General features: G+C 43.2%; 1 protein-coding gene across 20 annotated transcripts in view; it reads left to right on the forward strand.

Annotated features, from left to right (window-relative positions):
- bent (projectin protein bent) overlaps window positions 1-26634 on the forward strand; it is an 88518-nt gene that overhangs the window by 1905 nt on the left and 59979 nt on the right. For 6 of the 20 annotated variants that reach the window (XM_025302688.1, XM_025302690.1, XM_025302693.1 and 3 more), the window contains exons 2-19: window positions 8227-8756; window positions 9291-9315; window positions 12883-13045; window positions 13325-13466; window positions 16644-16779; window positions 17233-17436; window positions 18167-18468; window positions 19218-19435; window positions 19507-19912; window positions 20089-20261; window positions 20526-20696; window positions 20844-20923; window positions 21030-21195; window positions 23027-23044; window positions 23760-23825; window positions 23922-23978; window positions 24110-24157; window positions 24448-24519. In XM_025302688.1, the coding sequence (XP_025158473.1) occupies window positions 8444-8756; window positions 9291-9315; window positions 12883-13045; window positions 13325-13466; window positions 16644-16779; window positions 17233-17436; window positions 18167-18468; window positions 19218-19435; window positions 19507-19912; window positions 20089-20261; window positions 20526-20696; window positions 20844-20923; window positions 21030-21195; window positions 23027-23044; window positions 23760-23825; window positions 23922-23978; window positions 24110-24157; window positions 24448-24519 (2760 nt within the window). In that variant the 5' untranslated portion in view covers window positions 8227-8443. Of the gene's footprint in view, window positions 1-8226; window positions 8757-9074; window positions 9097-9290; window positions 9316-12882; window positions 13046-13324; window positions 13467-16643; window positions 16780-17232; window positions 17437-18166; window positions 18469-19217; window positions 19436-19506; window positions 19913-20088; window positions 20262-20525; window positions 20697-20843; window positions 20924-21029; window positions 21196-21659; window positions 21732-22180; window positions 22314-22575; window positions 22627-23026; window positions 23045-23759; window positions 23826-23921; window positions 23979-24109; window positions 24158-24447; window positions 24520-24964; window positions 25103-25176; window positions 25231-25312; window positions 25541-25616; window positions 25674-25793; window positions 26418-26502; window positions 26554-26634 lie in introns of those variants that run through there. The other 14 variants (XM_025302689.1, XM_025302691.1, XM_025302696.1 and 11 more) reach the window with 7 other exon arrangements.

The raw sequence follows: 26634 nt of genomic DNA on the forward strand, positions 1-26634 counted from the left end.
AGTTTTAGCATAGCACGTTGTCTCTTCCAGTCTTCTCATCAGCATATCAGCGTAATTCTTCCCAGCGCTTCACCATTCACCACGATTATTTCCCTGCAAGTCATCCGTCGCGTATCTCGGCTAGTTTGACGCGAATCCGACTCGCTGTGAGACTCCATATCTCGATCCCGCCGGGATTCACCTTCCAATAAGCTCTCGGTCCAGACGAGCACCTCTCGCTCGGCGACTTGACGTGACTAATCGCCACGAGTTCGGTCGCGACGACTATTCGTAGGCTACTATCTAGGTATCTAGGCTCGGAGTCCACTTATTTTTAGGAGGGCGTAACGTGAGGAGCAGCGGTTCGTCGTTCCGACCATCTTTTCGTCCATCTCGCCATCGCGTCGCGTCGCGTCGCCCGTTGTTCCATCCGTCGCCGCGTCACACTTGCCGTTTAACACTTTGTCTAACGCATCATTTATTAGCTCGCACTTGCGTCCACTTCTCTTCCTCGATCTTTCGCGGTTGGTGCGAATCGCGGCTGCATGTGCCGCATCAATTCTAGAGGACATTAATAGACCCGATTTATACGCACTCCTCGCGACCTGTTTGTTCAATTTACAGTTTGAGCTCTCTCTTGTACTGCTACCACCTCGATATCTCATCACTATCAGGATTTATTGCTGTCACACGGTACATATTTTTGGAGTTTGTCAGCTCGTTTTCCGTCGAGCTCTTGTCCCACTTGTTATGTTACGTCGCGATAAGTGTTCGATATTTATTTCGTGAATACCAGTTAAATTTATTATTCGGGTCGCCAAATTCATGCAAACTGAAGCACGTTAGATTATGTAAGATTATGATAACGCTTTTCACATAAATCGAAATAGACTAAACATCGTAGGAACAGGAATGTCAAAACGTTCAGGGCAAAATAGGATCGATAATAATGATCGCGACATTAAAGTAAGTAAGACTTGTCGCAATACTTTCTCTAATAATAGTACGAATGGTTTTGTAAAATCATGTTGCCGTTGAAGATGATTGGAATGCACAGTTTTGCCTGTACCGCGATTCTGGCGAGGAAGTCGAGTCGTCGTCGACGACGACGATTGCATGAATAATTTCTGCCACCATCGTGGGCGAGCTGTACAGTTCTCCCCACCGATTACGACCGGTGAGGAGCTCAGAATGCTGGCCGATTTAAAAATATCCCGCATACCGCAAGTTCCATGAGATTCGACGAATCCGGGGAAGATGGTTGGACGAGAAGGCGAGGAAAATATAAATCGAAACACGCGCACTGCGAAAAAATCCCGATCATGCCGCACCGATATCAAATCGAGTCGATGTACTTTCAAAGCACTTCTGCTGCATTATATTCGCCAGGCACGTTTGTCTAAATGGCTGAGATTATAAATGGCTGTGATCATATCGAATGTTACCTTGCCATCAGATGAATCAATTTTAATTTAAACGAGAGATACAAAAACTAGTGATTAATTTTCCTGCCCGCACTAGTTCCGTCACAAACTCATATACACGTAGAGTGCATATATCGATATCGATATAAAATTTAAACTTATTAATCATCACTCTTTTCAAATATATTGCCGATTAATATGTATGTTCTTTTGAATGTATACCGGTGTATTTTTTTAGACGCATTGTCACCAAATGTCAACCCAACGTTTTACCTGTTGATCATGAAACTCAGTCACGATCGGTATGAAGTGACTAATATATTATTCTTAGCATTGTTTATTGTCGTCCAATGATTCGACCTGATAAATTTATCACTTCTCCTTGCGCGTAATTAATCTGTGTCAATGACGCTGCTAATATATAAATATTCAATAGTTCGCTCATTATACACCGCCGAATCTCGTAATTAAATTCGTCGCGTTACGACGACCGCGAAAGATATCAGATTTTTTATCATCATGATGTTTTCCAATTCTTGATGACAAAACGCTGAATTATAAGTCTCCAAGCGATGTCGCAATAATTCGATATATCGGAAATCTCTTTCGATCGGTAACCCCATTTCATCTAGTCGACCGCGTCGTTCAAGGCTAATCTGGCTAACTAATAACAGAAGCCCGGCCTAGAAAGCATCTCGTGTTCTTGACCCTCGCTTCATTACAACATCGTAGAACAAGGTTGTCTATATATCCGAGTTTGCTTCAGACTTGAATAATGCCTGTCGTTCAGTTCTGTCGCAGAAGGTCGCGAGTATTTTTACGTTCTACTCGTAAACAATGATTTATCGAGTACAACTATAGAGAGGTATAACGCAGAATACGTCATCGACGAAAGTCGAGCGAGTTGCACTTAGCGTCGCCAGGACGTTCGACACACCACGCATTTTGAGATTTATTTCTCCCAATTCTTCCACCTCAAGCCGTCTCAGGATATTTCGTTCCAGATTTTCGATATTTCTCCAGATATGTTGTCATTCATTTATGCACATTGTGCAGCAGTCGGACGTTCCGACTTTATCTAACGCGCGAATAACATATTACGCTGCTATTACGGGCTCGCCAAGTTCGGGCGCGCGTTATTATTTTACATAACATTTGATTTCCGCGACCGGACGTTTTGCAACGCGCTGCCAAAAAGTCGGACGCGAACACTTGTTTACAACGTCGCGCTCGCGCGCGCGAGCGATTTTTCGCGGTTTTATCGTACACAGATCGGGAGTACGTCGATCGGTGATTTTAGTGTTTATTTCGCCGACTTGAGTCAGTCGGCGAAAATAGACGGTGCGACGTAAGTAACGCGGCCAGTGGTATAGACAGCGAAGAGCGCGACCGCGCGAACACGCGTCGCTCGACTAATAATTATAAACCCTCGAGCACGAGAGGCAGACTCGTGGTTCCGCACTCGGCGAGAAAGATGAATCATTGCCGTGTGACAGGAGCTTCCTCGAGTGACGTGACGTGACGTGATCGCGAAAAGGCCGTTTTTCAAATTCCGCTTCTCGATTGACTACATCTGGCCCGAATGAAAACTGAGTTCAGTTTTCGGTTTTTTGTTTTTCTAAGACAAAGACATGTCGACATCTAATCGACGATCCAAGGATGTAGCTTTGATCAACGCGATCAATTGCGATGTTTGATACTGTGAATTAATATTTTGGATATTTGAGTTGCGTTTATACGCAACTAAGAGCGCACGTCTGCGATCAGGATTTCTTCCTCCTCCCGAGGGGTTGTACGTCACATGAGACGTGAATCACCCCCTCGTGACGAAATACGCTGTACGAACTGCACTGTATATTTTGAGATTACTCACTCCACGTGACCGTATTATAAACCGTGTAGGTGTGTCGTGCGTTGGCTCATGATTAATTTGATTAAAATAGGTGACGATTGAGACAGCCGAGATTTAATTGTAAACCGGTGAACTTTATCGAAAGACACGTCTTTTGCTCGGAGTCCTACACACAACGCGCGCATGCTTGGCCGGACGTACAAAAATCTCGACGTCGTATCGCAAGGTCTCGTAGATTTCGCAATATCTTAACGATTCCCCCGAGCCGTACTTTCGGACGACGGTCGTATGGACGCGCGTTGGCTCGTAAATTCACGACGGCGAAGAAAGGAAGCCGTTTCGCTAGTCACGTGGCCTCGAGCTCCGCCAGAAGTAATTACGTCTTTTTCGCGATGTCGGTTCATTGTCAGATACTGCGGACGCTTATCTTTATCGTGACACTTTGAGAGACGCACGCATTAACACGTTTCCGCTAGGCGCGTGTACACAATTATTCGTCCGTTTATTACTCACCAATGCGTTCTAATCGACGCTCTAATGCCTGATTGCAACGTGCTACTTGTTATTGGGTCACAGTGTCATCAAATATACATTGTATCGCAAATAGCTGGCAGAATTATGCCAAAGTGAAGCAACGCTTTCTATATAGCCAGCAAAAATATCAGGTCAGTTGGATGCCGACAATGTCTCTCATATGCAACGCGTCCGCACATTCAAGGATTTAAATAGCATGTTTTTGACACTTTGTTCTTCCTCCTTTCTCCTCTTTCTCCCCCTCTCTCTCTCTCTCTCTCTCTCTCTCTCTCTCTCTCTCTCTTTCTCTCTCTCTCTCTTTCTCTCTCTCTCTCTCTCTCTCTCTCTCTCCCCCCCTCTCTCTCTCTCTCTCTCCCCCTCTCTCTCTCTATCTCTCTCTCTCTCTCTCTCTCTCTCTCTCTCTCTCTCTCTCTCTCTCTCTCTCTCCTTGCAAATGATGCCTTGCAGGTGATGACTCAGGAATGAACGTCGTTCAGAAATTACTATTGTATCGCTTAGCGCGATGATGCAATCTTCCGAGGACCCCATCGACCTTTCGTTATTTCCTTGTTCGTTTGGCACTAACGGCGCCTCGATGTCAAGAGAGAGTAACTTTGACAAAGAGCAAGAATACCGCCCGCAGTTCTCCCGTGAAATCACGAACCTCGAAAATTCTTTCCCTTTGCCAATTTCGCCTTAGTGTTTTAATCACGGCGCGTTGGTTCCAACAAAGCAGGGCATTAGCTGAATGACGTACCGCTTTGATTATTTATATTATTTAGATTTAGGAAAGCTCTCCAACGAAAAACATGCCAACTAAATTTTCGCAAGCCCGCAGCGCTACTGTAAACTAGAAATGAATTTGCCACAGTAACAAGGAAATATTAATAACCCTCTAGATTTTTCTTCTCATCGCGAATTTAAGAGAAATACTACGCTGGTTAATTATTTGTTCGATCCATCGTGCGATCAATGCGCCGCTTCGTCTCGCAGTACACAATGCCGCGTAACGCCGCGAATATTTCATCTCTCAACGTCACACCCGATCGGGACTTTTGCACTCGCCTCGTCTCCCCTCCCGAATGATCGATCGTCGGATGACAACAGCGGCGCGAAAATCAGACGGGCAAGAGTGGTGGAATGCGAACGGCTATTACGAAGTGCAGTAATCTCGGGAATGCACGCGGCGTCGCTTGCCAAGTCTTACCATGACGTTGTAATACTCGGTTCGTCCGTTTTGTACATCGTTTCGTTGGTCTGCGCGCATCTGTTCCGTCTCGTCTGAAAAGGGCCGACCACTGCTCGGAGTCATGTCGACTGCTAACATCGCACTCTTGGCTTACTCTTTCTAACTGTAACTGTCTAAAAATGTACGTACGTCGACAGCTGATTAATTGCTTTCCCCCCCTTTTCTGCTGGTACATGAAAAATCAAACCGAGCCACCTCTTTCGCTAGCTTCTTTCGCGAGAGAAACGGTCAGAAACGAATTAATGGGGGCAAAAAAATATTTAATTTTCAAGTGTTAAATGTGGATTCTTTTTTTCGGATTGTTGATGTGCCAAACCTAAAGAGGGAAATTCATTCGTCATCTTTCCAAGCATTACGATTTACCTCTGTCTGTTTACCTAGCACTCTTCGGGATAGCGCGAGTTACCAGCCAGACGTATCGTATTTCCATCACCTGGCTGGAGCTGACATAATCGGACGATTTGTACCACAATTGCGGCTTGGACGATGGCAAGCGACCAATTACGCGGCTCTTACATCGTCACGGTGATATCGTGTCATTCTGACGTTTATCCTTGCACTTGGCAAGTAGTTTCCCAGCGCGTTACGCGAGATACCGATTCACGCTTTCGTAGACAATTATTCAGACATCCGTACAGGTTTCGTAATCAGGCCTAACGCGTGCGTTGTTTTGTTTAATTTGCGAAATGACTAAAAATCATAAACAGCGATCGTTTGAGCTCACGTGTAAACTAAAAGTATCACCCTGCCATTTATGTAATTATTCATGAAATTACTCGCGAAATTATTTCTATCTTTCTCGCCTGTGAATGAGTACCAGCAAATAAGCCGTAACATACAATTGTTATGGTCCTTGCGTGGGCGCAAATTAGATAGATCTTGTCGAGTTGAAACGGGAATTGCGAGATGATGCCATTATCGATGCGAGAATAATAATGAACGCTAAGATCAATATGGTTAACCTTCGGTTAACGTGTAGGCAGACTTGTAGACAATAGTAGACGGACGAAGATGGTGCGGTGTTTATCACGCGTTAACGAGAAACCTCACGTGACCGTGACGACTCGAGGGCCAACGACCCTTGTCACCGTCACTTGCCCGTCGATCCCGTGACGTCGGGATGCATCGTGACGCGAAAGTCACCCCGTCGTCGCGTAGCTGGCGATCGCTTCAGCGAATCGACACTCTTCTTCTGGCACTCGCGGTCGCCGTCGACGCCTTCCCTCGGTCTGAAAAGGACAATTGTGCGGACGTTCGAGCATATTACATCCGACGGCTTGTATCGCCGCGATCCAAATGTACGCGCTTCCACGGTTAGATGCCAAACATAATAACCGATTACCAAGATAACTGGCTCACCTATTTCCGAGCCAAGAGCCGCATTAATAATAGTGGTCTTGCGTCAGCCCCGTTGACGCGGCCTTGGGCTTCCGCGGAAAATATGCTCGCGGTTTCCGTGAAAATTCGCCGCGCCCGATTTGCGGCTAATACGGCCCGCTAATGGCTCGTCACTCGAGCCTGCGAGGGTGCGCGAGGGTGCGTGCCGCGGGGGCCAGCCGAAAATAGCCCCTCTCTCTTCCCCTGTTGGCCAACTCGGACACTCATAAATTACGAAGTCCTTTCGACGCAGCATCTGTCCCGAGTGTGTTCCATCGCGCAATTATTATTAGACCGGGGCGCGAAAATAATTTTCGCGATTCACATCTCGTCCCTGCATCCTTGCCGCTCGATTTTCGCCGCGCGGCAAGATTCTCCCCGCTGACGCTGTGCCGGCATGTCGCACGTATAGTTGTTATTATAAATAGCGCGTATATCTCGGATTTATGCGTGATGCGCGAAAACGTCCGTTCGCGCTTTTATCTTGGCTATTTAGCGGCGGATAAATTCAACGTCTTGACTTTTCACGAAGTCCTCTCTCTTTTTCTCCCCTTTCGCAAAGGTGCGATTTTAAGAAGCGCGATCGCAAGCTCCGTATCGTTGCTCCGTGAAATAACGTGTTTCTCGGAAAGTGTACGGGACGCTCTGAAAATACAGACGCTCGACAAAATATCGTCGGGCGCGTGTATACGCGATAAACCGCCGCCGGCGGTACGGTACGGCACGTAGCGGTCGTTATTTACCAGACGGTATTATTTCGGAGGAATCCGCGTTTCTCTTTCGCGGTGCAAGCCGCGCGAAAGCGCGGCTCCTCGGTGGACGCCAAGAAGACGAAGCGCGGGTCGGCGCGGCGCGGCCGCGGGAGTACGCGACGATCGTACTTCCTCGGTGTATTATTATATAAGCTTATTTTCATATTTATTACGCGCGATAAATCATTTCCGAACGTTTTTTCACTGACGCAGAATCGCCTCGTTTCCTCTCGAGTTTCCTGGCGAGTCTCCCTGCGCGCGATCGATTACTTCAGCACGCTCGGCTTGGATCCCAAGCCGGATATTTCTCTACGACGCTGAACGAAGCTGAACATGCGAGTCGTTTTGGAATCTAAGCGAAACTCTATAAATTCGTTCTCTCGGTGTTCTTGCGACTTTACGCGCGGCTGAGGAGCCTGAGAAGCACGCTGGATTTCCTCCCAACGTTCGGTAATAATTATTGCAAGATCGAGGACGGTTCCACTGAGAGTTCTCTCTCTCTCTCTCTCTCTCTCTCTCTCTTCTCTCTCTCTCTCCTCTCTCTCTCTCTCTCTCTCTCTCTCTCTCTCTCTCTCTCTCTCTCTCTCTCTCTCTCTCTCTCTCTCTCTCTCTCTCTCTCTGTCTGTCGTTGCACACGCTTCTCTCGTTCAGGATGAACGTGTAGGAGCCGTGTAGGAGCCTCATCACACGATGCCATGGCCGTGCAAGGCACCGCTAAAGAAGGCTAAGTATAGGCAATCGCGCAAAAATAGCCGCGATTGAGGCAACTACAGGTGACAGCGTCTCAGCCTGCCAAGGTTTACTGAACCACAGTGACGAGACTCGCGCGATACAATCGATATCTCGGTGGAACGTTCATCGGCCCGAAAAAATCAAAGCGCCGAAATTAGAAAGGTTTTGAAATTTGAGCAGTCTGAGGAATCACCCGCGAAATCTTGGCACTTTATCTGTCTGGACGATTCATGACCGCCAGCCTTGGCGAAATCTGAACTTTAGATACCAGCAACGAGATATGGTCGGACGAGTTTCGTCAAATCCTCGACGTATGTTAACTGATCATGTCTCTCTTATCGTTTCCAGTATTCTCAGAGGAATTCGGCGAACAACTGGCGGCGGTGGACGTCGGGCTGAGGAAAAAGCCGCGGCGAAAGCAGGTTGGATGGTGCCGCGGGTCGGCGCCGTTTGAACCGACGAGCAGGCGAAGGGCGAAGGGTGAGACAAGTATCTTCCCACGTGAGCACGTGAAAGGGTAGTTTCGTCGTCGGTATAGAGACAGGTGCGAAGGCGTGCCTCCAGAATGGGGGTCGCCGACGACTTCGCGCCCAGCTTCACCCAGAAGCCGCAGCTGCGGCAGGAGGACGACGGCAACCGGCTGATATTCGAGTGTCAGCTGGTGAGCTCGCCGAAGCCCGAGATCGCCTGGTTCCGCGGCGAGACCGAGCTCAGCCAGGATGACAGGACCAACTTCAAGATGCAGAGCGTCGGGACCAACAAGTTCCTGGTGGTGCTCGAGCTCGACGACGTCATCGAGACCGACGCCGGCCTCTACAAGGTCAAGGCGAAGAACAAGATGGGCGAGGTCGCCGCCTCCATCAATCTCAACTTCAGTCGTGAGTACTCGTGACATTGATTATTCTCTTTCTAGTCTAATCGGGTACTCACTCATCGATGTAATGTAGAGGGATGTTTAGATTCACGCTTAAATGTCTCAGCACGTTGTGCGAATTTTTTTTCACACGGGTGAAATCGAATGAAAATCGAGTCGTATCGAGAATCTGACTAGTGAGAAGGTCTCTTTTAAGCACAAAATTTCGTCGACAGCGATCACCACGGAGAGTTTATCTAACTGCACAATACTTGTAATTTTATCTCTAGTTGGAAAATTAGTCTGTCTCCTCAATTAACATGCCGCCGTTATATTTTTCTAGCGATGGATGAGCCTAGAGAGAAGTAAGTCCGTGAAGTTTGTGGCGAAGAACAATTTTGTTTGTCGCTTCTCTAGGCTCTGATCGATTAACCCGTTTGTTGCTTCACGCTTCACGCACTAACGCGCTCCTTCTGTTATCTTGTTCGTTGTACACACATCTCGCTTTCTATATGCTTTTCGCTTACTTCCTTTGTCTCTCTTTCATTTATGATTTTAGCCGCCGAGCAACCTGCGAGAAGGGGGTGAGTGCGTCGCTTACGCGCTATTTTGTGAATGAAGTGATGGCGAAATTAATTGCAAGAACGTCTGTGTGAAGCTTGCGCAATCTGTCGTCACGTCCGACGATCGTGCGAGCTTCGATTATCAATAAATGTATTTAACACGTTATTGATAAGAATGAATGAATACATCTCTGTACGCATTTGACGGTACAATAACACGAACATGTTTGTACAACGTTTAACAGCAACTGCCGTGTGTGTGTGTGTGTGTGTGTGTGTGTGTGTGTGTGTGTGTGTGTGTGTGTGTGAGTATCTTCAACAATTGGATCGTGAATGTAACAATAACACTGTATTATTATTCACTGACGATGGAAATGCTGTAGGAAATGAAGCAGCAGAACACGCGTTCCTTGGACACTTCCATTCTTTCATCCAACTCTCGCCGTCCTCCGTCGACTTTCGCAAATTTACAGACCTCTCTCCGTTGAAGCGAAAATAATCCTACCCCTCCCCCCCCTCCTCTCCGCCGTATCTCTCGATACTTGAATCTCCGCGGCAGACACAGGTCGATGTGGTCTGAATTGGTCATTGAATAAAGCTTGAAAGTTCGGGAAGCGTTTGCGGCGAGAGTACGGGGAGATAGTTATGTAAGATTCTCGAGAAGTTTCAGACGTGCTATTTACCTTTATTGTGTTATCTCGTCCCGATAACACGTTGGAGTACACGTTAAAATGCACCCGACCGAGAATAAACGTCGCGGTATGCCCGCTATTTTCGGTCGTGTTCACGCCGCAGCGCGTGCGTTCGATAGAGATCGCGTGGTGGCCAGATCGCCGCCGTGTGTGCCTCCCAGTTCTCTCTCTCTCTCTCTCTCTCTCTCTTTCTTTCTCTCTTTGCGATCGGCTTCTCACCGATCCATCCGCCCACGCATAGAACCGCGAACGCGAAATGCGGATGGAAATAGAATTAAGGTCTTCTAGTTTTGGACCGCGGTCGTGCCTCGCGCGATCCGACCACAAAGTGGTGGATTATTTCGGATGTTGTCTCTCGCGAGAGAGCTGCCACTAAATCTCGCTCAAACTGCGATCTGTCTACATTATGGTCCTGGTTAGAGAGAAAGAAAAAGGGGTCAGGGGGGAACGGGAAATCGATTGAAAAGAGTAGCCGGAGGTAATAATTGAGTGACGTTAATGAGACCGGCTGATGAGAGAGTAAACTCGCAGGACTTGGCAAAAAATCACGTTTTAAAGTAAAAACAAATTGTTGGGGGATAATGAAAATTTATGACAGAGACGTTAATAGCGATCGAAAGCTTCACAATTCGCACGAGTATATATTTGCATATTTGTTCAATTCGAAAATTTTGCTTGGCTTTTTAGGATTTTTTTCTGCGAAGAATAAATAAGCACGTGCCACGCGATGAGTTCTTGCTTGGAAAATTGCGAAATTTTGCAGAGTAGCTCGCAGTGCAAACCCTGTCTGCCTGCTGTTTAATTACGCTAACAACAATTCACCATCGCGCCGCGGACGTTAAATCAATCGCGAGATCGGTGAGCAGACTTGCCGTTATTCGCACGAGCGGAAAGTATTTATCAGCCTTCAAATATCCGGCGTCTCAGCGCGACTTTAACGATTTTCCAAGATAATTCGAAACTGGGTCGAAAGCAGACCCGACGAGATCTCTCTCGACGCAGTCGCCGGCGACGACGTCGACGACACGACGAGATGCTGTATTTTCGGAACGCATCGACAGACGTGATTCCCGTGAATTTCTAAAAGTAACGCGAGCCTTTCCGCTTCCACGCGTCTCCCGAAATGTCGCGGTTCGCGCTTCATTTGCATAGAGAAAAAAAAGAAAAGAAAACCGTCGATTTGCCGACACAGGTGCGAGAGACAATTGTCTCGCGAACGCGTATCATATTACTCTGAGTAGAATTCGCGAGATTCTGCAAGTAGACGCGCGAATTTGCAGATCCCAGCTCGAATTTCCAGCCACGAGCGGAATTTCGCGGAATTTCGACGAATGTCGATCGCGTGGAAACGAATCGGTCGACGACGACGGTTGACGAGAGCAAAAGTCGAGGGAAAACAGCTGCAGCCTACTTCCTCGCTAAACTTAGCCACATCATACACCGGTGCGCAGTCTAATGCACTTATGGTCCGTGCGGGATGCATAAGCGTGTTAAGCACATGCCTCTCAATTTGCGAGGATAAACACCGGTGATCGTGTTTATCCTCCGACTGGAATCTTGCGATGCCGCTGCGCAGACGGATTTCGAGAAAACACACGTCTGAACACTTTCGTCGCGACAGCTTCATGCTCTGTCCCATAGAAGCTACATTCCCGCGAATAGCATTATTAGTTTAAAAATTTGCAGAGGCTCCGATGACTCTTGGTTTCACGTAGTCGAATGAACATTATTAACATGGCTGTTGGGTGAATTCCCATTAAGTCAAGCTTAAGTCTTTCCTTTTCTGACAGAGACGAGAAGACAATAACATGTCATTGTATGAAAATCCTAAAGAGAGAGAGAGAGAGAGAGAGAGAGAGAGAGAGAGAGAGAGAGAGAGAGAGAGAGAGTCAGGTAACTTTAGACTTCCCGAAGAAACCTGAATCAGGTATTGAAGAATTCGACGGAAGTATCGTTGGGCGCCGGCAGGGAATAGTATCGGTTATGATGGCCAAGTATTTACTCTTTACTGTTTTAAAGTGGCTGTTAACTGTCGGGACACCATCAGAACGAGCTGTTGAACATGCCTCCTCTCGTCAGGAAGCGTCGACTAACTAAACAAAACAAGAGTTATTTCGGGCAAGCAATCCGCGAAAGTCGCGATAAATCCCGTAACACCGTTCGCAGCCACTGCGCGAAGCAGCACTTATATTCGCTTTGCCAAACATCACTCACTGTCTCGGTCTCTTTTCTTTTTTTTTTCTCTTTCTTTCTCTTTCTCGCTTACCTTCTGACTTACCTGATATACTTTTGGAAAATTAACTTCGCTTCAGTCGAATCAGTCGGATAATCGAGGATGGAATGCACTGACTTTACTCGACCATCTTATCTTGAGTGTGCGAGTGTGACCGAAGCATGCAATTCGTCATCGAAATGTGTGTTGTGAAACTATTGTCGTAATACTTTTGTGTGGAAAAGGTCAGTGGGAGAAAGATGTAACGTGTTTATTTAGATGAGTTTTGCGACGTACCCGTGACGTATCCAACAGAAAGGAATTTGTTTTCTCTGGCAATTCTCAGAAGAGACATTTCCTCGTTGGATATCGGACGTGTTTCGAAGCTCATCGAGAAACAGAAAGTCGAGACCAGTTTTAGAATTTTTGAATTTTAGAATTCTTTCGAAATTCACACAAATTTGCCTGTTGGCTCATTAACGCGTTAATAGTCGCGCCAGCGGCGAATGTACGAAGGATGCGTAAACTCGGATTTACCTTATCCAGTTGCTCCTTTCAAAGGTACTTTCAAAACGATGTGACGCAACCCCTAAATTTTCACGTCGCTCGATTAACGCGACGATTAACGCGTTAGCGATAAATTCGCACGCATCCGATTCCGACGTTTATCTTTTGCACTTGCAGACAAATTGACGGCATCGCGCCGACTTTCGCGAAGAAGCCCGCGATTAGGCAAGAAGACGACGGCAAACGGTTGCTCTTCGAGTGCCGCATCACAGCCGATCCAACGCCAAAAGTCACATGGTTTCACGATGGGAACATGGTCAAAGATTCGCCAAGGCACAAGGTTCGTCCTCATCGTCAATCCCGAACGTGAGCGAATCTATTTCGTTCACTTCGGGATGATGATGAGAAACTGATGAGAAGTCAAATGATCGAATATCAGTCAATTTTCTCGTAGCATAATTTTTGAAGTATTTATATATGTACAGAATTATATTGATTTTCTCATCATTCTCATTCAGATAATAAGTAATCTCGGATCTTCTTTTGGGAAAGATCCAATTTATCACACGATTTAATTTCGACGAAAGCTCATTCGGAAACGATCGTTGAACCATTTCAGCTGACTGTCGACAAAGATGGCCATTCGTACTTCGCCACTCTGGAAATAAAAAACGTGACCGTCGAGGATGCTGGCAAATATAAGGTCACGGCGAAGAACGAGCTTGGCGAGTCTAACGCCACGATTTCCCTGAATTTCGACAGTAAGTGTCTAGAACTTCCGACAATTATCAATCCATTTATACTTTGACCGATGATCCGCTTTACACGAACTCGGTCTGCTTAATTTTTTTTCATAAATGTACGCTCAGTACGACTATTGATTTTCCTACGTCGATGTTAACGTACGTTAATGTGACATTACGGATAACTTTAATTCAGTTTGCATCCGTCGAAATGCGAGCCATTATCTTCCATTTCAGACATATCCAGCAATCTCTTTATCTCTTCGTATCTTCAAACTATTCTCCGTAATTTTTGTTAATAATTTTTACGGACTAACAAGTAATTTTTTAACAAATTTTGAATTAAAAAATTTTTAGACAAAAAATAACAGAAACGTCCCACTTTTCGCTGTACCTCGAAGCGAAAAACAAAGCGGATCATCGGTGCCATTCCTCATGTCTGCTCTCACATTCTCACTCGGGATGTATATCGATGATATCTTTCATGTTTCCAACTCTTCATCTGTGTCTCAGTTCTATCTAAGGCCTCTCTGCCCCACTTATTTGCTTCCTTCATGTCGACTCTACTGTATATATATCCGCAGTTTATTATTTAATTTTTTCCGTTCCATCAGCTTTGTCCATTTTTCTTCGGTCTTCTTCTATTTTCTTCTACTGTCCACTTAGTATACGGTATCTTTATTTTTTAATGGTTTGTCTCGGTCGAGCGATGAGCACGTATCGATACCGGCTCGACGCGAGCCACGATATACAGCCCGGTTGATCTTAATCGACTAAACGACATTGCGAGACGCACTATCGTTTGTCTCTCACGAATTCTGCACCGTAAAATGCGTAGAAAGCGGACCAGAATAATATCAACTTATAACCACCGTGTACTGCTGCTTGAATCACGTATTAATTCGAATCGCATCTCGCGTGTAGTTGTTGTGTAACACTCGCTCGTGTCAAAGTCTGGCTGACTCCTCTTCTAGATATAGTCCTTCGCGATAATAATTATAATGATAATACATTTTAGAGGAATCGTTTTCATCTTTTATAAAATAAAGTTCGATGATACGAAATTTCGTATCAAGATATCAAGATAAGAACTGCGCATTATGCGCTGATAAGTTGAAAGAAGGAACTTTTGATGGTTTATTGTTATCTCCATCGAGATGACATAAATTACGCTTCATGCATAGCCAGACTTTAATTCGAGGCAACACAACGATGCATGCGCGAGATGCGATTGCAGATTAGCCTTACATATTGACGCTTCGTTAGGTTGCTTCGATCACATCTTTTCTCTATTCATACGATCGTGTTTGACGTGTGCAACGTTAATGTTGGGAAGTCCCTTTTGTAGAGACGATTTTTTCGAATACACTTACCAAGGATCGTTCCCACATGCACACGCAAATACAATTACACGTGGATTGGAAATGACGAAATTTCTGTGGTGGTGGTGGTGGTGGTGGTGGTGGTGGTGGTGGTGGTGGTTAAACCTGCTAACGACGAATATTTCCTTATTTGTGCTACACGTCGGTATGAATTTTTATCCTAGAATCGCGATTCCATCTTAGAAAATGCGATACGTTCCTCTCTTTTGTCTTTTAGACGCAACATAATATATCATTGAAAACTGAATCTTCAGTTTCACGAATTAGTCTCTCTCTCTCTCTCTCTCTCTCTCTCTCGCCCGCGCGAGAATGTATTTTCGCAAGGATGATTTAATTTATACACGAAAGTAATACACATCGAACGCAAATTCAGAGACAGCGATCGCATAAAACTGTTCGCGTATATTTTTCTGACATTATTGCGAATACTGACAAGTACGGAAATATTCTTTACAGAATAGTAAAGTATTTATGTAGTTAACGATGACGATTCTAATATTGTATATATACTGACATGTGTCTTTTTGTCACGTGCTTCGCGCTGGTCATTCTCATCGGCTAATTCGTAAAAATTCTTTAACGAGTAAAACAGTTTGACATCGTGTGTTTGGTCATACTGTACATATTCACATAATCGATTAATATCATATATTAACGTACATTGTCACAACATCGAAATACACACGCACTCCCTTCGCGTCTCGACAGAGCTTTCCCTCGAGTTCAATGATGCACCGTAATATAATGATTATACATCGATCACCGTACAGAACGATGAAATTATTTCATATCTCCCGATCGATATACGAAATTATGCCACGCGTCTCACAGCCGTACACTTCACAACCACACCACAAACTCACTCGCAAAACAATGTTTGATGAAGGCTTGCGCATAACTGTGTTTCTATTCTCACCTAACTGAGCGCGCGAGCGCAAGCGCGAGCGTATAACGTTACAAAGAGACGTTCGAAGAGAAATGGAGCAGGTGAACACTTCGAGAGAACACAGTTACTATACTCCACCAAGCGGTACATTACGAATAGACGGAAGGAGAGTAGAGAAAGCAACCTAATTCACAGGATGGTCGATCGGCAAGGATCGTGATCCTCGAGCGTGTGTTTCTAAGCGTTGATCTCACAGTGCACTTGTTACATGCGGCGGCACAAATAAACGAAAGGACTGATGAACGGAGAGCTTGAGTTGTCGAAGCTGAGAGTTGAGTTGAGTTGAATTAATGTAAATCCGGTCGGCGAGACACTTGCGTGAACAGTAGAGATCAGTGTTTGGTCTGTCTGGAAAGTTTCGCAGATTGTTTCCAAGCCAAATCGATACGTGACTCCCGATCTCGCATCGAACTGTAAAATGCTTCGCGTATTTAAACCTTTCGCTGCTCGGTCGCATCTGAAGTCATCACAAGTCACGCGAGGTATATTAACTTGAAATAATACGTCTGTGTGTGTGTATGTGTGAAAAATATAGCTAGACTGCAACTTGAATTTTTCGTCGCAAATAATACGAAGAAGAGTAAAGAAGAAGCCATGTTTTAGCTTCTCTTGATATTTCTCTCTCTTTCTCTCTCTCTCTCTCTCTCTCTCTCTCTCTCTCTCTCTCTTTCGGCTTTTCCAATCACTCGTTAGAGTTCAATTTATTGCTAAAATTATCTTAATCTCCTAAAAGATATCCTAGTGATAGGTATTGTCGAATCTCGCGCGCGCGCATCTGGGCTCCCACATTGCAGCGAAAGGATTGAGTAGGCAAGCATGGATGTGTACGAACATTTCTCGACATGTCGATCGTTTGTGCTAACGTAGGCGACGAGGCACCCGTACCGGAAGACGGTATTAAACCGACCTTCACCGAACGACCGGTGATAAGACAATCCGACGACGGTAACACCATCACCTTCGAATGCCGACTTGTCGGCGATCCGAAACCGAGTGTGAAGTGGTAAGATTTGAAAACCGCGACGCGCGCGCAAGGAAGTACGTCGGACAGCGTGCCATTCGCGAATCTCATCGGAAGCGAGACTCGACGCCAATCAGAAATCATAATTTGATTAAAGAAGCAACTTGCAATTGCATCCTGTTGAGAGTACAGTAAGTTACTATACTTCAACTGCTATTGCTATTGAATACAATTCAAAATATGTCACTGAATGTCACGAGCAAATTGTTCAACAGAGATTAGAAATTCTCGCAGTCAATTTCGCGAGTGAAGAATCGAAATTTGTTATTTCTCGATCTTCGTCGCGAGATCGCTTCGTTGTGACGTCGAGAGCTGACGTTTCCTCCGACGGTCCACGTGGACGTCGGAAGGTAAGACGCACTTCCGAACGCGCGCTCGTGGTGCGCGATGCGCAGCAGTCTTCGGTCGGATACTTCGACGTTGGCGGGATCGCAGGTATCACGGTACTGAGGAAGTGAAAGAAGGCGGACGGTTCAACACGTCCCTGGAACTCGATCAGAAGCTATACCACCTCGCGAGGCTGAGGATCGACAGCGTGGCGAAGGGGGACGCGGGCGAGTACAGGGCCGTGGCGAAGAACAAGCACGGCCAAGGGGTGGCGACGATTAATCTGAACTTCGAGGGTGGCGACAGGCTCAAGTAGGCATTCGAGACAAAGGCGACTTGTCCTCGGCGACTTGTCCCGCCACGCTGAGCTCTTCCGGTCCGATGAACGCGGCGCGAAAGCAACGGTCGAGTGCAGCGGATTCATCTCTTTGGAACTTCGGAACGAAATGAGATTCACAGCAAAGCGGAGCAAAATACTGGGAATATATTCCAATTTATTCGTCATTTCTGTGGAAATTTTTACGATCCGTTACGCTCGAGCGTACATTACACAAAAATTGTACGCTCTGCTGTGCATGAAAATATTGAAGTCGCTGAACACGAAGAACACTAGAACGGGACGCAGACCTTCGCACATGACATTGAATTTGTAGTCAGTCGAGCGCGTCAGTTGTGGACAGATCTTGAGAGCAAATTACCTTCCGAGGAAGAACTTTCGAAAAACGTAAACTGTTATTTGAGGAGACTTGCGTCCCCCTTGAAGCGTAGCGAGTTGAAATCAGGGTAAATTCAATGCATGTTTAATAAGAAGATTTTGGGGATTTTGAAATCGCGCAAGGTATAGTCGTAAGAGCGACAAGAGCTAGAGCCTGTGATTTCCAGTCGCGAATATACATCGTAACATCGCGCCGCGTCGCTTCGAGGACACACTCGCGTGGCGTGGCGGGCAGAACGACAGACGAGAAACGGCGTTGCTCCTGCGAGAGTCCGTTCTTCCGCCAGGGAAAGGGATTTCTCGTGTCTGACGTGTCGATTTACGCAGAATACCGGACGGTAAGCCACCGCGCTTCCCGAAGAAGCCGACGATCCGCCAGGAGGGCGACGTACTTATCATGGAGTGCATCCTGGAGGCACACCCGGTACCGGACATTACGTGGTACCAGGGTCAGAAAACGATTACCGACAGCACGCGCGTCAAGATGTCGCGCAAGGCCACTGGCAAGGACACGTACCTGCTGACCCTCGAGATCTCGAACCCGACTAAGGCCGACGGCGGGAATTACCGTTGCAACGCCTTTAACAACTTCGGCGAGAGTAACGCCAACATCTCCTTAAACTTCCAAGGCAAGTCCCCCTCGAAGCATGCGGGAGGGATTTCATTTGTATCCCGATGTGTCTCGAACTTGCTGGACTACTTGTCTCGTATGTTGTTGAATCTTCTAAAAAGAGATCAATTACGGTCTTGGATAACACCTTGGGAATACAAAATACAGAGATTTCTTTCAAATCAGATATCTTTTGTAGTTTATATTTTTTATAGGAAGTTTCTTCCTTCAGATATAAAAAGTAATGGAACGTTTCACGTCTTCATCTTATCCGAAATAAAGTGAAATATTGTCGGAAAGACTTCAATTTTTTGTATATTCGCTTGAAATTAATCTGAAAGTTGTAAATTGCGCTTGAATGAGATGAGATCCCTCCTGTCGACTTCGTCCGAGACGAATCCTATCGACTCTTCCCGAGTGTCCTTCGGGCATTCTATACGATCGCGCATTAAAGACGAAAAGACCGTGATCGTCCTTCGATGAACGATCGCGACAGTGACGGCCCATCAGGTAAGCCACAGCCGCGCTACTGCTAACCAATCGTGAAGTCTCTGTTCTCTTCGCTTCGTAACTCATTGAGCTGCCAACACGACTAACAGGGGACCATCGGGAGGAGTCGCGGTCGCAGGCTCGATCTTGCGACCGCGACTCCCTTGGCCGACTTAGTCGGCGACAAAGACTGCGTTTCCGGCATCACTGACGCATCCGGAAACTGCCGCCCTTACACTCACACGATGATGTCTAACCGCGGATCTTCCCAAGATGCAGAAGAGGGTGCGGGCTTCGCTCCGTCCTTCATTGAGAAACCTCGCATCATCCCGAACGAGAGCGGCACGCTGATCACCATGAAATGCAAGTGCAAGGCGAACCCCAAACCGGAGGTCACGTGGTTCCGTGGCACCAACGTAGTCAAGGAATCATCCAAGATCTCGATCAAAACGAAAACGCTCGAGGAAGACATTTACGAGCTTATCATGGAGATCAAGGTGATCCACACATTTTTGTTTTACTTTAGTCGTCTTTGCAAGAGCGCTGACATATCTTGTTTCATTTGCAGGATCCATCAGCACCTGATGGCGGTACTTACAGGTGTCACGTGAAAAATGAGTACGGCGAGAGCAACGCCAACCTAAATCTGAACATCGAGGCCGAACCAGAGCCGGAGGGAGACGGACCGACCTTCGTAGAGAAGCCGCGGATACAGTCGCAGAACAAAGGCAAGCTCGTCATCATGGACTGCAAGGTCAAGGCAAAACCGAAGCCGCAAATCGTATGGACACACGCTGGCCAGGTTGTAAAGGAGTCTTCCAAGATCTCTATCAGTATTGTGCATGAAAAGGAAGACATCTACTACATTAAACTCACTCTGAACGATCCTGGGCCAGAGGATTCCGGCCTTTACAAGTGCAATATTAAGAACGAGCTCGGCGAACTCAACGCTAATCTTACACTGAACGTCGAGAGTGAGTGTTCTTCTTTAATTACAATGTTTTAGTACAACTGCGATTTAGTATCATATAGTAGATACCATCGGAGAATCTAGACTAATTTGTAAATGCAAGAAACAGTTATGTCTTTAATGACAATTATAAGTTCTTAAATATAGTTTGAATAAATGCTCTAATGATCGTGATTTCAGTTATACCAGTGATTAAGGAGAAACCAAAGGTGGTGAAGATCGTTAAGAAAAAGACCGTAATAGTCGAGTGTCATGTTCTTTCCAAATTCTCGCCCGAGTGCACATGGTTCAAGGAGAATCAGGCAGTTAAAGAAGACAGCAGGCATAAGCTACACGTCGAGCAAGTCAAGGAAGTGAGTTTCATATTATCTTAAAATAACTTAATATCAATAGTAAAGTCAAAGATTGACGCGAATACGCGGCGACAAAAATTTTTTTATTTATTATTATGACAAATCTAGTCCTGTAATTAGAAATCATAAAAATTGCAATTTGGACCTTACATAGCTCTTTTATTATATTATTTTTAAATCTTATTTTTAAAACGTTACTCTGTGAGTTTTAATAACCAACAATGTGAGTTTTAATAATTTGGTTTCTTCCGATTGTTTTCGTAGGGAGAATTTGCCGTAAAACTCGAAATCGAACAAATGTCGACGACAGACAAAGGCGTGTACAAGTTGGTAGCACGCAACGAAAAGGGTGAAGCCACCTCGCAAGTAGTAGAAGTGACAGAAATTCCAGACCAAGGTGAAAAGCCAAAGATCGTTACTGGCCTGCAATCAATTGTAAGTATGTTGGCTTAAAAAAATGCAACGCTCTTTTTTGTCAATACTTAGTGCAATAAAAATATTATTATTAAAACAAAGAAGATGTTATTCTAACAAAATTTCTATTAATTATTAAATTGATTATGTACTGCTTTATTTTTCCAGACTGTCGAAGAAGGCAAAACGGTCGAACTCATCGCTACTCTCGCAACACAAGATCGAAAGGTCACTATAACATGGTATAGGTATGTATTTATGAAAAAACTTATCATCTTCTCTTTTCCATCGCGTCAAAAAAATTTTTCCAAATTTTTGTAATTATTTATAATATTCTTTACGGTATGACTTCAGAGACTCAACAGTTGTCAAAGCGTCAAAGGACATAATGATCTCCTTCAACGGCCTGGACATGAAATTAACCATCACTTCGTCATCGACAGAGTTATCGGGAACATACAAAGTCGTCGTGAGTAATGAATACGGCCAAGATGAATCATCGGCCCGTGTCGTCATCAAGGTAAGGAATTTCAAAAATTTTAAACAGAGATTATCGTCGATATGCGAATACTGGTGTAAATTCTTTTCATTAGTCGTTCTCAATTTTTACGTAAATTTGTAGTGTAATAACATATTACAGTAAAAAATAATCGATATATATGCCCTGAAAAATTAGTATGTGTTAAATAAAAAGTACAATGTTACACCATATTATTTATGTGGTTAAACTACCATCTCCCGACGGTGATTGTTCCGATAGTTATTCGTCATAAATAAAACATCTTCCCCAATGTTGCATGCAATCCCCTCATTAAATTACAGAAGAAGGAAGAAAAGAAAAAAGACGAAGAGGAAGAAGAGAAGAAGAAGAAGAAGGTAGAAAAGAAGGAAGAAAAGAAAGAGGAGGAGAAGAAGAAGGAAGAGAAGAAAGTGGAAAAGAAGGAAGAGAAGAAAGTGGAGAAGAAAGAAGAGAAGAAGATTGAAGAAAAGAAAGAAGAGAAGAAGGTCGAGAAAAAAGCGGAGAAGAAAATTGAAGAAAAGAAAGAAGAGAAGAAGGTAGCGCGGCCGATACGAGCGAACCGATTGACATTTTATTTCGTTTTCGATTCTTTTTTTTCCTGTAATCCCTATTACTCCCTTACATCACATCTTTCCTTGTGATTAACAAAATATTCGTACACTGATCAATACACCGATATAACTTGATACTAATATGGAAAGATTGATCGTTTCATAAATTTTGTTATAGTGTGTACTCATTTTAATTTTCAAGCTTGATATATATTTATCTGAAAGTCATGGAATATTATAAGAAAATATTTGAAATGAAAGAAAACTTATTTCACATACAGGAAAGGAGAGAGAAAAGTTTATCTTGTATATCATGTACTTGCGAAAACGATCAATCTTTTAATTCCTCGACGCGATAATTAGCACATTGTTGAAAATTTGTCTCATATTGCGACACGAAAGGTGTCGGTATGGAGCGACGAAGAGGATGATCAATCAGAGGATTACGAAGAGGTGGAAGAGGAGGAGGAAGAAGAGGAAGAAGTGGTGAGTGTAATTGAGTCCAGCATTATCAGCACAGAAGCCATTCTCGAGGAGTCAGACTCAGAAATAATATCTCGCGTCGAGGTACACACATATACAACATATACCAACACTATCACATAGATACTATCTCTTCACATTAATCATAATAAAAATAAATTAAAGTTAAATTTTTTATTAATAACAAAAATATAATTCTTAACAATATTACTTTATTCAATTTTATTTTCAACTTATCTTTATCTCATACATTATTTTCGAACTCTTTTCGCGTCCTCTCATTTTTCTCTTTCTTCATTCTACATTCTTCATAGGATAAACAATTTTTTCTTGTTACTTTTTTAAGGATAAGCCCGACTTGAAACCGAACGGTATCGACAAACCAGGTGTTGGGAAGGTACGACTTGGTTATTTCTTTTTAATTTTTTATGGAAGATGAATAATTTTACAAAAACAATACATCATATTCAGAACACGTTACAACACGTGATAATAATTATTTGTTATTCGCATCATCCTGTTGTTTACCCCGTTGTTCTTCTTATCTATCTTGTTATCTTGTCATTTGTATCACCCTATACCTTGTAGTTTATGTGTACTGTGTGTGTTTCACAATGTGTACATAAAGCTTATTAAATTAGAAGTAATATACTTAAATATGCTATTATAAACGTTGCAAAAATGTATAGCTGAATTATACAAAAATATTGATTATATCTATGAAAAAATATACTTTAAATTCCACAGAATTATACGAAGAAAACTAAATTAAAGAACTTCGGTATGTTCTGTTTCAGAAAATGGAGATTCTACAGGTGAGTGCAAAAACTCGAACGATCGGATTTTGGTAATGTATGCGCTCGAAGAAAGTAGCTTTGATCCGCTGAGACGAATAATTTGCTGCGTTTTGAAGCTTTGACAAAATATTCCACCGATATGCGAGATAACGTGTTTTTATGTGAACCACCGCAAATAATCTCTTCTAGCTTCTTTTCAGCCTTCTTCAATCATGAACTTTCGGCTCGTAGCTGCAAAATCACAAGCTTTACAAGCGATAAATATTTCATACCATGTTTCTTTGCTCATGTTATTTTATTTTTCACAGCATTCGCTTAACCTCGGCTTTATATCCGCTATGTTTCTTCGAATGAGTCTCGTGTACGCACGCTTAAACAATTGCTGCAATATTTGCTTTCTTTCACCTGGGTAAAAGCAGATTTTTGAAACTTGAGTTCTCTCTTAAATCGCAGAAGCTGGTTCCCTAAGAAATCGCCTGATATTAAGATTAAAGAGTACTTAATCCTATATCGCACATATTTAAATTTCTGCACGCTTTGGCTCCTCGTATTGCATGTAACTCTGCACGAGAGTCCCTTTTCCGCGCACTAAATCACTTAAGAGACAGTAATTAAGGACGAATGTCGGAGGTACGTGTTGTCGACTGAATATAGGCATTGTTTTAAGTCGCGACCGTATCTCCGATTAATGCGCATTTTATAGTGTTATATGGATTGTTGTTCGTGCACATAGGAATCTCGAGAAACCACACCTAAACTCGAGAAAACCGCCGCGGCTCGCAAAGAGTCCATCAGCAGGGTAAGTACTTATCTCCTGCATCTGTTGAAAAAATTGAGCGATTGGATAATCGCGGGAACGACAGCTAATTTCACTATACGAATCTTCGTATTTCAGGTGGAGGAAATTAAGCAGGAGAGTCGTCGCAGCTCGCTCATTACGGCCGAAGGAAAGGTATGGAATATATCATAATATCACACATTTTATAAACGTTTTGAGAGCTACGGCTGCATCCTACGACTGTGCACACAAATGTTATTTGCGAAAAATCTTTATGTCATTTTTTTTTTTTTATTATCGCATAGATACTCAGTGATGGCACCATGACACCACGACGAGTTTCTATTCAGAAGGTACACACATACACACATACACATACTATACAGAAGCAATTACAACTCTATTAGCATCTCTATTATTTCTACAAGTACTTTAATTCGTTGATTATATAATATGAATTTACATTAAAATATAAATGATTTTGTCGCTATAAAGTCCATTCGAATTCATTCGAAAAACAATTCCGGCTCTGTCTTGATTAGCCTTATTTTGCGTTAAAAATTGTTGAAAAAATCAATTAGCATAATAGTTGGGAAATTTGTATATTATGCTCGATTTAAACATTATTATTTAATTAATTTAGATGGAAGAAGAAGTCAAGGTAGAAAGCAGGCGATCTTCGACCATAGAAAAGAAGAAAGCGGCCGTCGAAAAGGTAGGAAAAAATATGTCATATGCTTTCCATTGGCTATACAATGTGCTAACAAGATGTTTTATCGTTAGTCCGTAAATTCGTCGTAATTTTTACAAGAATAAAGTAAGTATAATGTGAGTGAAATGTCACCTTCTCAAGACTGACGTAGAGGAGGAATTTTTATTTTCTGTGTTAAGAAAACTCAGTGTTCAATTTTATTGTTCGCCAGAGCAGCAGCATGTGTTAACCTAAGATAATATTTTTTCCCAAATAGTTTTAGAAAGTAGTTTTATTTGCAGCCAAGTTGATTTTTGCCAAATTTATAGTGCGTAGACAATTTTACAGTGGAAACTCAGTGGAGAATCGTGCAGTTTTCATCTTTAGATAAATTTATCTATACAATCCGATGCACATTAAAACACAATCGATTACAAAATATCATAAAGTTTTAAATATATTACTTTAGGACACATCGAGAAATAAAGTACACGACATTTCTATGAGCAAGACACTCACATATAAATTCGACCAAGTACCAAAAGATAAAACACTCGAAACATCAACGTATAAAATATATCCACAAAAGTCTGACAAGAAAATTGAGGTACATAATACACATTGTCGCTCCATAATTCACAAAGTGCACGTTGCACATTCTTAAAACGTTATTATTTCTAGGATTTCTGGTCTAAGCCAACAAAACTTGACGTTGAATCCAAGAAACCCGATAAAGTACGCGAATACAATTATCAATTATCATAGATAATTTTAAATAATCAATTAGGAAATATAATACTTTAAAATATTATTTTAGGATATATCGAAAGATAAAACACCTTCATATGGTACACATGACACACTCACAGCTAAAACCTATCCATACAAATACGACGAAGAACCAAAAGATAAAACACATCTACACGACACATTCACAGATAAAAAGTCTTCATTTAAATCCGAAGAAATGTTAAAGAATAAAACACCCCTTAGTGACACGCGTACGGATAAAATAGGTCCACAAGAATCTGACGAGGAAATCGAGGTATATTCGTATTTTTCGTTTAGGCATGTTTTTTTTATTTTACGCAGTGACTTTTTAAATGACTAATCTCTTGTAGGATATTTGGTCCACTAAGCCAAAAGAACGCGACACCGCCTCCGGAAAATATGATAAAGTACACAAATATATTTATTATAACAAACATTTTATAAATATTTCACGAATATGTAAAATAAATACGCGAGAAATTAGAATTTCTTAAATACAATATTTTTTTTATGTAATGTTATTTTAGGACATATCCAAAGATAAAACACTTCCATATGGCACACGTACGGTCAAAATGCAGCCACAAAAATCCGACGAAGAATCGAAAGACAAAATACACCCATCTGATAGACTCGTAGCTAAGACACAACCACAAGAATCTGACGAGATATCAAAAGACAAAGTATACTCATTGGACACACCGTCAACTAAAATAAAATCACGAAAGCATGACGTATCGAAAGATAAAGCACATTTACAAGATACACCCGCGACTAAAACACAATCACAAAAATCTCCTGAAATATCGAAAGATCAAACACGTCCACAAGATACACCTCCAGTTAAGACACAGTCACGAAAATCAGATGAGGTACCGAAAAATGAAACACGTTCACATGATACACCCACAACTAGAACGGAATCACGAAAGTCTATCGACGTGCAGAAGGATGAAACACGTCCGCGGGATACTTTTACAGCTGAAACACAACCACGAAAATCTAACGAAGATAAAACATTTTCTCAAGACACACGCACAATTAAAACACAACCACGAAAGTCTGACGAAATATCGAAAGATAAAACATATCTACACGACGCACCCATCGACAAAACGACACGTCCACAAGAATCCGACGAGGAAATTGAGGTACATGATGCCTTGATAATACAATTCGGTCATACGTTGCGTATCTTTAAAATATCAATATTAATATCTCAATGTTAATATCTAGGATATTTGGTCGACTAAGCCGAAGGATATTCCTTCCAGCAAATATATTAAAGTATGCACACTTTAATTTATTGAATGATATAAGTATGACACTATAGAACATAAAGCGTGTAAAAATAAATAGTATTTTAAG

This window comes from Harpegnathos saltator, unplaced genomic scaffold (assembly GCF_003227715.2).
Source record: "Harpegnathos saltator strain DR-91 unplaced genomic scaffold, Hsal_v8.6 scaffold51, whole genome shotgun sequence".
Classification (NCBI taxonomy): Eukaryota; Metazoa; Arthropoda; class Insecta; order Hymenoptera; family Formicidae; genus Harpegnathos; species Harpegnathos saltator.